General features: G+C 50.5%; 1 protein-coding gene across 1 annotated transcript in view; it reads left to right on the top strand.

Moving 5' to 3' along the window:
- LOC128343785 (vomeronasal type-2 receptor 26-like) overlaps positions 1–12,395 on the top strand; it is a 57,855-nt gene extending 45,460 nt beyond the window's left edge. Inside the window, exons 8-10 of the mRNA XM_053293222.1 lie at positions 11,321–11,469; positions 11,737–11,838; positions 12,279–12,395. Coding sequence (XP_053149197.1) covers positions 11,321–11,469; positions 11,737–11,838; positions 12,279–12,395 — 368 coding nt within the window. The remainder of the gene's footprint in view (positions 1–11,320; positions 11,470–11,736; positions 11,839–12,278) is intronic.
- Positions 12,396–13,412: the final 1,017 nt, after the last annotated feature.

The raw sequence follows: 13,412 nt of genomic DNA, 5'->3' as shown, positions 1-13,412 counted from the left end.
GGGAGCACATATTCTGCAGATCCAGCTTTAAAAGTTGTGTTTGTGTAAATGAAACGCTAGCCTCTAGGAAAAGCTGTGACTCTGCTACCGAGCTGCACCCCCCCCCCGCCTCTTCCAGCTGTCGGGGAGAGGGGAGATCACCCGCCCCCACCACAACGCCACCCCCCTCCCCCTGGACGAGAGACACCTTGGCTTGAGAGCCCAAGAAGAGACCGAGAAGCCCCAACCGTTTCTTCAAGTCGACAACAACACACAGTAACTCACAGCTTCTGCCAGCTTCTCTCCACCACACGACCCAAAGGCTCTCTTTGCTGAGGGAGGGGGCGCAAATATGCTTGCCTGTGCTGCTGGGCTGGGAACTTCCTCCCTGAGCCAAGCAGCAGGCGAGCATTTACGCCCTCTCCCTCGGCAGTCAGCTCGGCGACGGCACAGCAGCAGCACAGACTTGGGCAGCTAACTTAACAATGGGGGCTGAGAGGGGATGGAGCTTCCTCCGCACGCTGCACGCCCCGGCCCGGAAATCTGCTGCCCCTCCCACTCAGAGAGCGAGGTCTCCATGTAAGTGCATCCTACCAGCCTTGCCGGGGGGTGGGCTTTGGCTTTTCTGGCATGGCAAGGCAAGGCGAGCGAGTCACCTCTCGCTTTCTCTTGCCAGGGCAGCGCGCCAGCCGGGGACCCACACTCAGGCTAGGGGGAAGAAAAGAAAGGCAGGTTCTCCGCTGCCGCCACCGCCTCTTTGCATCTTTACAATGCAGAGTTAAATTAAGTGCAGAGAAGTGCAAAGGGTGTGTGCCGGGTGGCTGGTGGCAGGGGAGGGAATCATTGCCATCAGTGGGATTTGCAAGTGACCAAGGAAGTATGTGCAATCTTAGGGGAGCAATTTGTGTACTAATGACGATGGGCAAATATGCATAACACCAACCAGTTTTAAAAGGAAAAAAACAAACGCCAAACACTTAGTCATACAGTATTAAGCAAGTCCACATAAGACTCCCTCCACACCAATAGTGTTTACTTTTTACTAAGCTGCCTACCTGCCTCCTGACCACTCAACCCGTCTCACTCTCAGGATGGAAAACATTTTGAGAGTGGTTGTGCTTTGGCGCCTGCCCTCCCGCAGCTTGGAGCGAGCACGTGGTGGGTAAAAAGGGAATTTTAAGAGAGAAGACACACACCTTGGAATTGCTTCTTTAGGCTTGTCTTCTCTTGTGAGTGAGAAGCAAGCGTGAGAGAAGCAAGGCTGGGCTTGCGCCGCCGCTCCATCGATCCTCTTGGCTTGATGATCCTCCCGACCTCTGCAGCTCAAAGCAGAGCAAAGCAGGCAGCACAGTAGCAAACCACCAGACGCGCTCTAGCCAGCAACCTCCCCTCGAGACTGTGCTGTGTGCAGTGAACGCGAGCACATCACATGAGTCGCAGGGGCACCTGCGCTGACTCGGTGGGAGGGGGAGGGGCGCTGCCGCCGCCGCCACTTGGACTTGAAATTTTTTTAAAAAAAATAAAATTACAAAAATTTGTGAGAGTGGGGGTGGGGCATGGCAGGCACTTTGCACCCCCACCTCAAGTGGCGCCCAGGGCATGTGCCCTGCCTGCCCCCCCCCGTCATTACACCTCTGGGCAAGCTGGAGTGATTGGATATAGTGGCATGAAAGAAACGTGTTGGAACAGTGAAACCCAGTGGGGTACTGTTATCCCTGAATATAAACTCTATAGAAAGGACAGGGAGGGGCGCCTTGGAGGTGGAGCAGCACTGAATGTTAAAGAAGGGATAGAATCCAACAAGCTAGAAAACCTCAAAGGACCAGAGTACTCCACAGAAACCCTGTGGGTGACAATAAAAGGCCTGAAAGGAAATGTTCTACTGGGGATGTGCTATTGCCCTCCAGATCAAAATGCAGACAGTGACTAGGAGTTTGAAAAGGAAATGAGGAAAGGGTCAAGGAGAGACAGGGCAGTAATAATGGGTGACTTCAATTATCCACACAAAGAGGCAGGTCTCATGATCAACGAGACCCGCCTGGGGAGGGTGCGTGGGGAGAGTGGGCTTAGCCCGCTCTCCCCACACACGACCAGGGCGGCAGCCCTGGGCGGCTGGATCGGCTGCCCACACGACTGCCAGCTCCATGACAGAGCCAGCGGGGGCTGCGGAGTTCGGGGGCCGTGCGGCCCCCAGAAGCTCCGGTATGCACTGCACAAGCACACAGGGCATACTGGAGAGACCCATGGAGGCGGGAGGAAGTTTTTTGCTTCCCCTCCATGGGTCTACTTATGAGTAGCCACACCGTGGCTACTCATGATTTTAAAAACTGGGTTTGTGGAGTACTTTCTCCGCAAACCTGGTTTAAGGGAAGGGCTTGTCTGGCAGGTTAACCCTTGGGAGGTAACCGGGCTCGCCTGCGAGCCTGGTGGCTCCCACAATCAGCCAAAATCTGGTTAGGCTTCCCTAGCCCAATTTTGGCTGATTGTGGGAATAGCCTCATAGACTGGGTAAATTCACAGTCAGGTCATGACAAAGAGGTCAAATTTCTAGATACGCTGAATGACTGTGCACTAGAACCGTTGGTCAAGGAACCAACCAGAGGGAAGGCTACTTTGGACTAAATCCTGAGTGGCACCCAGGACCTGGTATGTGATGTCAGTGTGATGGACCCTTTAGGGAACAGTGACCATAGTGTGATCAAATTCAGCATACATGCGGGGAGAGAATCACCAAGTCTAACACAGATGCTTTGAATTTCAGAACAGGAAACCTCTCTAAAATGAGGAGTATGGTGAAAAGAAAACGAAAATCAGGAGGGTCACTTCACTCCAAAATGCATGAAGTTTACTTAAAACCATAATACTGGAAGCCCAGTTAGAATGTATATCAAAAAGGAGGGAAAGTACTACCAAGACCAGGAGGATGCCAACATGGCTAACATGTAACATCAAGGAAGCCATAAAAGGAAAGAAGACTTCCTTCAGAAATGAAAAGGCCTGCCCAAATCAAAGGAACAGAAAGAAACACAAACTTTGGCAAGAAATGCAAGGTGACCATAAGGGAGGCAAAAAGAGTTTGAGGAACATTTAGCTAAAAGCATCAAGGGGAATAACAAAAACCTCTTTAAATGCATCAGAAGCAGGAAACTTGCCAGGTAGGTGGTTGGACCAATAGACAATGAGGGAATGAAAGAGATTATTAAGGAGGATATGTAGGTTGCAGAGATGCTAAATCAGTTCTTTGCATCTGTCTTCACGGCAGAGGATACTGAGCGTTCCTGAACGGGGCTTCTGAGAGACAGAGGCTAAAGAAATGAATCAGATAGAGATGACAAGAGATGATGTTCTAAACTGTCTGGAAAAATTGAAAACTAGCAAATCGCCAAGGCCAGATGGCATCCATCCAAGAACTCAAAGGTGAAATTGCCAACCTCCTTGCTAAAATAGCTAACTTATCCTTACAATCAGGCTCTGTATCAGAGGACTGGAAAGTAGCCAATGTAACACCAATTTTCGAAAAGGGATCCAGGGGCAATCTGGGAAATTACAGGCCAGTTAGCTTAATGTCTGTTCTGGGCAAATTGAGGGAAAGCATTCTCAAGGATAAAATTGTAAATCACATAGAAGAACAGGCCCTGCTGGGGGAGAACCAGCATGTCTTCTGCAATAGTGAATCTTGCCTCACTATCCTTTTGTAGTTCTTTGAGAGTATCAACAGGTATATGTGGATAAAGGTGATCCAGTTGATATAGTATACCTGCACTTCCAAAAAGCTTTTGACAATGTTCCTCATCAAAGACTCTTGAGAAAACCTAGCAGTCATGGGATAAGGGGACAAGTACATGTGTGGATTGGTAAATGGTTGAAGGACAGGAACAGGGTAGGTATAAATGGAGAGTTTTCACAATGGAGGGAAGTAAGAAGTGGGGTCCTCCAGGGATCTGTACTGGGACCAGTGCTTTTAAATTTATTTATAAATGATCTAGAAGTTGGGGTAAGCAGTGAGGTGGCCAAATTTGCAGGTAACACCAAACTATTTGGGGTAATGAAATCCAAAACAGATTGTAAAGAGCTCCAAAAGGACCTCTCCAAACAGGCGGAGTGTGCAACAAAATGGCAAATGTGGTTCAATGTTGGCAAGTGTAAAGTGATGCACATTGGGATGAAAACCCCCAACCAAGTATACTGTTGTGTTCAGTCAGGAACAGTTTTTCCTTTTCCCCTCAAGAGTGAACCGGAAGTGAACTGCTGCTGATCCTGTCCATCAGGCAGTGACCTCTAGGGATCAGCCACTCAGCACATGGTGACTGGGACCTAGGAGGCCTGACAGCAGGAAGTAAAGGGGGTCTTTGTTTGGTTGGAGCCAGGCAGGGGATGAGAGAGGAAGGGCAGAAGGCTTAGTGGGGAACAATGGAGTTTTACACCTCATGGTCAAAGCTAGCCTGAAGAATTCGATCAGAGAAGGACATCTGTTGATCTTGGAGAGACAGGATTGTAGGAAGCTTGAATCCTCTGCCATGGATATGGTGAGTTCAGGAGGGAAGCCAGGGCTTTGGCTTCAGGGGAAAGGTTTAGCCAGGGAACTGTGTGCTAGGCAGCCTGCATTAGATTATTTTGATTTTGTGCATTGCAAGCCATTACAACTGGTTTATTGTGTATTTATTTTTAATGTAACAAGCTAAGAGCTATGCTAGCCTGAGCCCTTTCTTTACAACAAGGGGGCTTTTGTATTTTCTTACATTTATGTTCTATGCAACTGAGTAACTGTTGTGGGTAAAAAGTACCCCTGGTTTGTTGCTCGGCCAGAGAGTGGTCCTGAAAATGACAGAGCAGCGGCACTGTGGGTCCAAATGCAATGCAAAGCTTTATTAGTTACATATGCACATATGGGCATGAGAAGCTCCACAAATGACTCGGCCCTGAACAGAAGAAAGATAGCAAGTTTTATACAGAGAAACAAACAACATGACTCAGACCAGTTGTTCTTATTAGCAAAGAACAGAACAGAACCAGGGACGTTCCAGTAGCATTCCTGATAGAAGGACAGTTCCTGGTTTTTCTCCTTGAGGCTTATCAGGGTGAATTTTCCCTCCACCCTTCTCTAACCGCATCCTTGTTTCTGAGAAGAAGTTAACTTCAGCAACTATTACACCCAAGAATAAATGAGGCATAGGTTAAGCCAGAAAGCAAATCGCCCTACAAAGGATTTTCTGTAACATAACCACAATTTTTAAAGTGTAACACTCCAAACAAACCAGCTGGAGTGCTCTTTGGAAGTAATCTTGTAAAGTACTGAGTATTTCTTTTTCCTGTAACTGAAGCTGCTAGAGCCTCAGACTGAAGCAGTCTGTTGTCTTTTGAATAAAGTTTTCTCTTTTTATTCTTTATAATTTCACCTGCCAATTTTTAATTCAGGAAAAGGGGTTTTACTCTGATGCAGAAACACCTCAAGGATAATTGTTCAGCAAGCTACCAAGTTCTCTCACCATGTGTAGGCTGCACGTGGGAGGTCTTTGTATTTTTCCATTTGTTAAAAGAAAATGAGTCTCCCGAGACACTCACCCAAATCAAGGGAGGAGTTAAACTCTGTAATTAGGGTGTGGTGGCAGCAATTAACAAGAAACAGTTGAGTTTAAAAGGAACAGCCTCTGTTGAGCAAACATGGTGGGAATGAATCAGCATTTTTCTTTCCCCCACAAGGACTTGCTCTGAGAAAAAGGCTGGTCTTAAATCCGCCACTTGCTATTCGCTACATATACACAGATGAGATCTGAGCTGTTGATGAATGACCAGGAGAGGGATCTTGGAGTCATGGTGGACTGCTCACTGAAAGTGTCAACTCAATGTGCAGCAGCTGTGAAAAAGGCCAATTCCATGCTAAGAGTCATTAGGAAGGGGATTGAAAATAAAACTGCTAATATTTTAATGCCCTTATACAAAACTATGGTGCAGCCACACTTGGAGTACTGCATACAGTTCTGGTCACTTCGTCTAATGGAGGACATTGTAGAACAGGAAAAGGTGCAGAAGAGGGCAACCAAGATGACCAGGGGCTGAGAGCACCTTCCTTATGAGGCAAGGCTACAACACCTGGAGCTATTTAGTTTAGAAAAAAAGACGACTGCAGTGTGATATGATAGAAGTATATAAAATCAGTGGTGAAATGCATGCTGGTGCTGCATGTAGCATGGCTGACACAAGCTCCTTGCACCGCCTGTACAGGGAGGGGACCACGTTCCAACTGAACGTGGTCCTTGAGGGGATGGTGTAGTTGGGCGCTAGCAGCTGGCGTATCCAGCAGAAGCCAGAGTTTTCAACCATCTGAAAAGGCTGGTCATCAGTGGCCATCATCTCCCCTATGAGTCGGGAGAGGAGACGTGGGCCCACATGACCAGGGTGCTTCTTGCCCAATGACTGCATCCACTGCTTGACTAGAAGCTGGCACACTACCCTTGTCAGTGCTAGTCGCAACAAGGGCCGTGTAGACCCTGGTCACGAGGGCCCATGTCGCTTCTTGCCTAATGACTGCATGCACCGCTTGACTGGCAGAATGCCCTGCTTCATGGAAGCTGGCACACTGCCCTTTTCAGCGCTAGTCGCAGGCTCACGAGGTGCACTAGCACTGCCAGTGGAGTCAAGGAGATCCCAGTGATGCTGTCGCATTTGTCACCACATGGAGGTTGTCCCCAGATGTTTAGCATCCTTGCCTGAACTGAGCTATGCCCTGCAGTGGACACAGTGATCAGTGGTTGGGGCATCTTGAGGGACCTCAAAATGCCACCAAATATCACTGCTCTGGGTAACCTCCCATGCCCTGGGCACTGTCTTTGGCCTCTTGGGTGACAGCAGATCTAGGGGGGCTGCTGGTACTCACCCACCACCGTCACCCACCCCCCTTCCACTCTGCGTGGAAGAAGAAGGGCTTGGCTTCACTGGCAGAGGGGCTGCCCCGTCCACCTCAGCAACAGACCCTTCGCCCTTGGAGCCAGACTGGGAGGACCCAGCACTGGATTCCACCATGACCTGGGCATCATCAGGGGCTCCCCACTGAGTGGTGAGAGGCACGTTGGAGCGGCCGCAAGACAGAGGGAAAATCTGGCTGCACTGTCAGTTGTCAAGCCCCTGCCCTCCACTCCCTCCACAGAAGCATCTTTCCTGGCAGGAGAGCCCCCTTCACTGTCAGGCTCCACACAGGATGGCAACACTAGTGGCGCACCACCCGATGGACCTGCCACTGGTTCAGGAACTGGTTTGGCAGCAACAGGCTCCTCCAGTTAGCAGAGCTTTCATGCCACCACCTCACCTGGGTAAAAGAATTCACCAATTGGGATCTTTTGGACCCCAGGATGGAATCTTCTCTGTCCCCACCCCAGCCTCCCGCACCAACTTGGGGACCCCTCCCACCTCTGCCTGCCATCCTGCTGAGAGCTCTGTTCACTAGATATGTGCAGAGCTGTTTGAGTTTGAACTGGTTTGGTTTGAAGGTTTGAACTCGGACCAGACAGGGCTTTCATTTTGCCCTCCTGGTCTGAGTTCGAACCAAATTTGAACCGGTTTGAATGTCCAATGCATTGTATAGGTTCTGTTATCGCCTGCTGTGAGTCTGTCCATTTTGTGAGACTTCTGTTTGCTCCCTTTCTGTCTTCCATTTTGTGAGACTTGTTGTGCTCAGTTTGCAGACTTTGCATTGGCTGAGGTTTGATTCTGTGATTGGCCAGAATGAGTCTTGTGCTCTGGTAGGCTGTTGACTGTGCCACTGTTTGAGTACTGGCACCCTGTTGGTGGGGGGGGGAGTGTAAAAGTGGGGGCTCCCAAAGAAGGGAGTTTCAAACCTATTTAAACCCCAGCTCTGGCCTGGAACTTCTCTCTGGCTGCAATTGTTGGATCTCTGGACCGTGTGTTCAGCCAGGACTGGTGTGAGTCCTTAAGACTGTGCTTTTTTGCCTGTCTTCAGACTTCTTTCCTTCCTTGCCTTCTCTCTCTGCCTGCCCTCTCCTGAGTCCTTCTCTCTTTTGATTTACACACCTCTTCCCATTTTGGGTCCCCCCTTCCTGCTTTATCTTTGTCTCTCTCTGTCTCATTCCTCCCTTTATTATTTGGCCAGGGCTCTACAGGCCTTGGCCCTACCCCATACCCCGCACTGATTTTATCCTGCCTCTACTACCTCTTCTCCTATTTCCTGTCCTGTGTGTGCTGCTTTTTTGCTTTGATTCTGTTTTTGTTTAGTGTGTTCTCCTGCTGCCTCCCTACATCCCATCCCATTCCCTGGTGGCTTGTTGTGTGGCCCTCTCCGCCCCCTGCATCTTCTGTGCTTATCTTTTTGCTGTGCAGTCACAGTGTGTGTGATTATTTTACCAATTTTTGTTCGTGGTGTGTGTGTGTTCTTTGTTTGCCTGCCCTCCTACATCCCATCCCAGGCTAGTCCCTGGCTGGCCTGGGCCCTGGCTGGTCTGCCCCCGCCCCCTTACCTCCTCCTGCCATCTACCCCTCTGGAATCCCCCCCACTCCCCTCCCTCTCTGTACTTGGATTTTTTTGATTTAATAACTGTTCTCTGTGTTGCTGATTATTATTCCCCATTCCAAGTCCTTTTAATTTAGGCCAGGGCCCAGGGTAGCCCTTGGGCCTGGTCCCCTCCCTTCCTGACATCTCCCCCTCCCATCTGGAATCTCCCCCCTTCCCTCCCTTTCTCTATGCCTCTTGGGCCTGGTTCAACCCTTCCTGATATCTCCCCCCTCCCATCTGGAATCCCCCACACCCCTCCCTATGCACGTTCTCTCTCTCTCCCCCCCCTCTCTCTTTCTCTCTTCCAGTTTCTCTCTGTCCCAGCAGTCAGTCCCTTTTAACTCCCACCCCCAGCAGTGTGTGCGTTGCTGCTGCTGGTGGTTTCCCCTCCCTCCCTCTCTCTTTTTATCTCTTTCACTGCTCTCTCTCTCTTTAACTTCTCCTCCTTCACTCTAGTTTCTCTTTATCTCTCTCCTGTCTCTTTCCCAGTCACACACAGCCAGCAGTCACACCTGCCAGCCTTTTAAATTTATTTTTAAAGTATTTATTTTAAATTTTATGTGCTTGGGGGTGGGTGAGTCACAAATTATTGGCTCATTCTGCCCTCATCCTTGCCCCCGGCTGACTGTGAGAGACCGCCTGTGCCACCCAGTAGTGTGCCAGTTGACTGGTCTGTTCCCCCCCGCCCCATTGCCTTTGACCAGTGTGGGGCAGGAGAAGAACTGGAAGAAGAGGGATGAGTGTGTGCACTGTGCAGACCTTTTGTTATCCCCCTTTCTCCTAGTTGGTAGTTTTAAATAGGGCCTCCTTTATTTTGCATTTGGGTGTGGGGAGGGATATATTTTGTATATTGTTGTTTGCTTGCTGCCTTCTCTTGCAGGTTGTTTCTCTTTTTTTGCGGGGGTTTTCTTTTACAGTCCCCCCCCCCACACCTTGTATTATACTTATTGTATTCCTTGCTGTGGGTGGAGTGGGTAAGTAGGCTTCTGTTAAAGGGGACATTTAAAACAGGTTTTTAAAAAAATTAAAAAATTAACTTTAGATTAAATTTTTGTTTTGTTTTGATTTTTAGGTTCCCCCAAGGCACTTTTCATTTAAGGCTGGTAGGTGTCCCTTCTTAAGGTTTTTCCCCAATTTTCTTTTCCCCAGAAAGCTTGCCCCCCTCCTCCACCTGGGTAAGAGGGTAACTGCCTGCCACCCCAGGGGATTCCCCATTTTTTAAAAAAAAATCCCCAATATAACACCCCCAATTAAATTTGAAAAGGTTTCCCTCCCCCCAATTGGCTTTTTTTTCCTGCAAAAAAATCTTCCCTTCCCCCCAATTGGCATTTTTCAAAAATAATCTTTCCCTTCCCCCAACTGGCTTTTTCCCAAAAGAATCTCTCCCTCCCAATTAATTGCCCCCCTTTAAAAACTATTTTGCGCCTTTCCAGCCATTCTCATAAAGTCTCCCACCTTTTAATATGTCTGAGCAACGTGAGCACTGTGTTCAGGCCAGGCCTCACAGAAGGTTGCCAGGCAGAGGTGGGAGAGGCTGGGGGTGGGCTGTGCCTGTGGCTGTGGGGCAGAGAGGACAAGGACACGAGGAGCCTGACGATACCTCAGTCCTCACCATTGGGAATTCTTTCTCCCAGCTGAGGCATTTGTGCACAGGCTGAACTTTCCCCAGCTTGCTGCTGGTGCTGGCTGAGGTCGAGGCACTATAGCTGTGGTGGGTCCCTCATCACCAGGTGGTGGTCCAGCATCAGTGGTAGTGGAGGCTGGTGGTGCGGGGGAGGAGGCAGAGGGCAAGGAGGATGTGATGGCTGCCAGCGGCACAGACAGATTCTCCCTCGCTCTTGGGGCCCTTCCACCTATTGTTTCACCGCTCAGTGGGCTCCCCCATGAAGCCCAGGTAGTCATGTTGTAGTCCAGTGGTGAGTCCTCCCACGCTGGCTCCGATGAGGAAGGGTCTGCTGAGGTAGTGGAGAGGCCTGCCTCTCCTCTGCCTAAGCCAGGCCTCCACGTAGGGTGGAAGGGGGGTGGGTGATAGCAGTGGGCAGGCAGCATTGGCCACACACCCTGGAGGACTGCAGTCACCCAGGAGCAAGAGACCAAAGAGGGCGCCCAGGGTGTCAGAGGCCTCTAAGGGCAGTGGCGTCTGGTGGCATTTTGAGGTGCCTGAAAATGCCTCGAACAATGCCCACTGTGTCCACTACAGGGCACAAGTCAGTTGGGAAAAGGATGTCAAGCACCTAGGTACAACGCCCATGTTGCAACGCACGGAGCATCATCACCTAGGTCTCCTTGGCCCCGCGGGAAGCACTAGTGCACCTGGTGTTCCGTAACTAGTGCGGACAAGGGTGGTGTGCCAGCTGCCAAAAAAAACACAGGCAACATCACCAGTCCAGTGGCGGACACAGTAGTTGGGCAGCAAGAGTGCTGGTCAGGTGGACCATCATTACTTCACCTGCCTCATAGGGAAGATGATATCCACCGACGACCAACCTTTTCAGGTGGTCGAGAACTCTGGCTTCCGCCAGATTCTCCAGTACCTTGCTCCTGACTACACAATCTCCTCAAGGACCACATTCAACCAGAACGTGGTCCCCTCCCTGTACCACTGGTGCAGGGAGCTTGTGTCAGCCAGGCTGTGGGTGGCACCTGCTGGCACCAGCATGCATTTCATGACTGACCTCTGGACCAGTGTCAGTGGAATGCATGCTGCTTCTCTGGCCCTCACTGCCCACTAATGGGGCCCAGAGAGATAAGGGACCTCCGTGGGAGCTGCCTCTGGCTCCAGCTTGTCTCCCATTGCACTACGGCACAGGTGAGCCATTTTGCATGTGGAGACCACAGATGTGAGGCACACCACAGAGGAGGTGGAGGCTGTACTCGGCCGCCAGATAGATGAGCAGATTGGCGGGTGTCCACACCTCTCCCTGGGCTTCATTGTTATGGACAATGGCTCCAACGTGACTGCCGCCATCGAGATAGTCATGGGCTGTGTGAATATACAGTGTATGGCACACATGCTGCACCTGGCTGTCAGGGATGCCCTTGGCTTTAGGGAGCTGAAGGCGTCCAAGGATAAGGGCTGCCCCCTGCAAGGTGCTGCTGCCGCCATGGCCACGCTCGTCAAGAAGGCTTGCAAGCTGGCCAGCCATTTCCACTGAAGCCTGCTTCACGAGAAGCAGTGTAACCTTGGGCTTTCCCACCATCTAATCCCGATGGATGTAGAGACATGGTGGAACTCTGCCTTCCTCCTTTCCCAGCACCTGCTGGAGCAGAACAGAGCCCTTGATGCCCTGGTGAAGGACGAGTCCTTGGCTGTGTGCAACCTCCTGAATGCAGAGTGGAAGCACATATCTGAGGAGGTGTCGGCACTCAAGCCCTTCCAGCTTGCCATAAAGGGCTTGTGTGCTGACACCACTCCCTTGAGCCAGGCGCTGCCCACAGCTCTGGGTCTTGAGAAACTGATGGGCAAACTCCAGACTTCACTGACCACACCAGAGGGTCATGCTCTGGCTGGAAGTCTGAAGGCTGGGGTGGGCAAGTGGCTTGTTGGTGAATTGGGTAGCAGGGAGGAGTATGTCCTCACTTGTCTCTGTGACCCAGCCATCAAGGGTTATGTTGTAAGTGCCAGTGACTTGCCTGGGTTTAGGGACTTCCTGGTCCAGAGTTTTATTGGGGAGGAGGTCATTAGGACCAGGAGGGTGATGGTGGTGTGGGTGCTACTCCCCCAAAGTGACCCGCATCCAGCAGCAGTGTGGATGGCCATGCGGCATCAGCTACCCCTTCCCCTTCCTCTTCCCAGTCCAGCAGCGTGGCATCCCAGGCCGCGGCACCAACTCTGCAGGCACTTCCTCCCACCATGAAAGCAGCCCTGTGGTTTCAATGGGTGTGCCTTGGCGCCTTGCCTGGTGTGCAGTAGGATCAACCTGCCAGGTCCTCCAGTGCTGAGCAATGCGTTGTCCAGTACTTGGAGGAGCATGTGGAGGAAGACACCTCGATGGACCACTCACAGTTCTGGGTGACCCCCCACCAATTCTGTCTGGACCTGGCGGTAGTTGTTGTGCACCTCCTCATCAACCAGTGTCAAGAGCGAGCAGGTGTTTTCATGTGCCGGAGACATGGTAACACCCTCTCAGTCCTGGTTGGATGCTGGTCTGGTGGAGCAGTTGGTCTTCCTGAAGGTCAACCTCCTCTTGCTTGGCAATCCCGAGCTGCAGGTTGAGCTGGGTGAGTGACTACTGTGATTGGCCCATGGTTGGTCACCTGCCTGGCTCATCCTCTGCTCATCCCTACCCTCCCCCCTTCCACCTCTAGCTGAGCTGATGTGACAGCTGACTGAGCCATTCCAGCCAAGTCGCAGTGTGCCCATTACTAGTGCTGTGTCTGGCCAAATGATAATACACCCCGTGCCCACTTAAGAAAGACCACATGCCCCTATTTCTTTCCACCTGACAGCATTCTGGAGCCTGGCGTGGGCCCACAAAAAACACAAAAAAACAGTAACACAGCCCCATAATAATACTAGACAAGCCTCCTAGGCACCGGCGGCGTATTGTAAATATGTAAATACAACCTAAACATACTGTAAATATGTAAATAATCAAGAAAAAAAACCAACCCTCTAAAAATATCAAAAAGATTATATTTGAAAATGATTGACTGTTGATTGATGGAAAAAAACACGATTTATAAGAATAGTTGGAAGTTGGAACTTGTCAACATATTGATTTTCTTAAATGGGTTCTTTTGCGGGGAGGGGTGGGAATTGAGTCTGTGTAATTCAGTGTCACTGTGCTTGTACTTGTCTTGAGAGAAGTGTGTGTGTGTGTGTGTGTGTGTGTGTGTGGAGGCTTTTTCTGTTGTGTGTCCATGTCTGTGTGGATGGATGCTGTAGTACTGTCTGTGTGAATGGATGCTTGCTGTAGTGTCTGTCTGT

The sequence above is a fragment of the Hemicordylus capensis genome, chromosome 2 (assembly GCF_027244095.1).
Source record: "Hemicordylus capensis ecotype Gifberg chromosome 2, rHemCap1.1.pri, whole genome shotgun sequence".
Taxonomy (NCBI): Eukaryota; Metazoa; Chordata; class Lepidosauria; order Squamata; family Cordylidae; genus Hemicordylus; species Hemicordylus capensis.
This window is presented reverse-complemented; position numbering and strand designations above follow the sequence as displayed.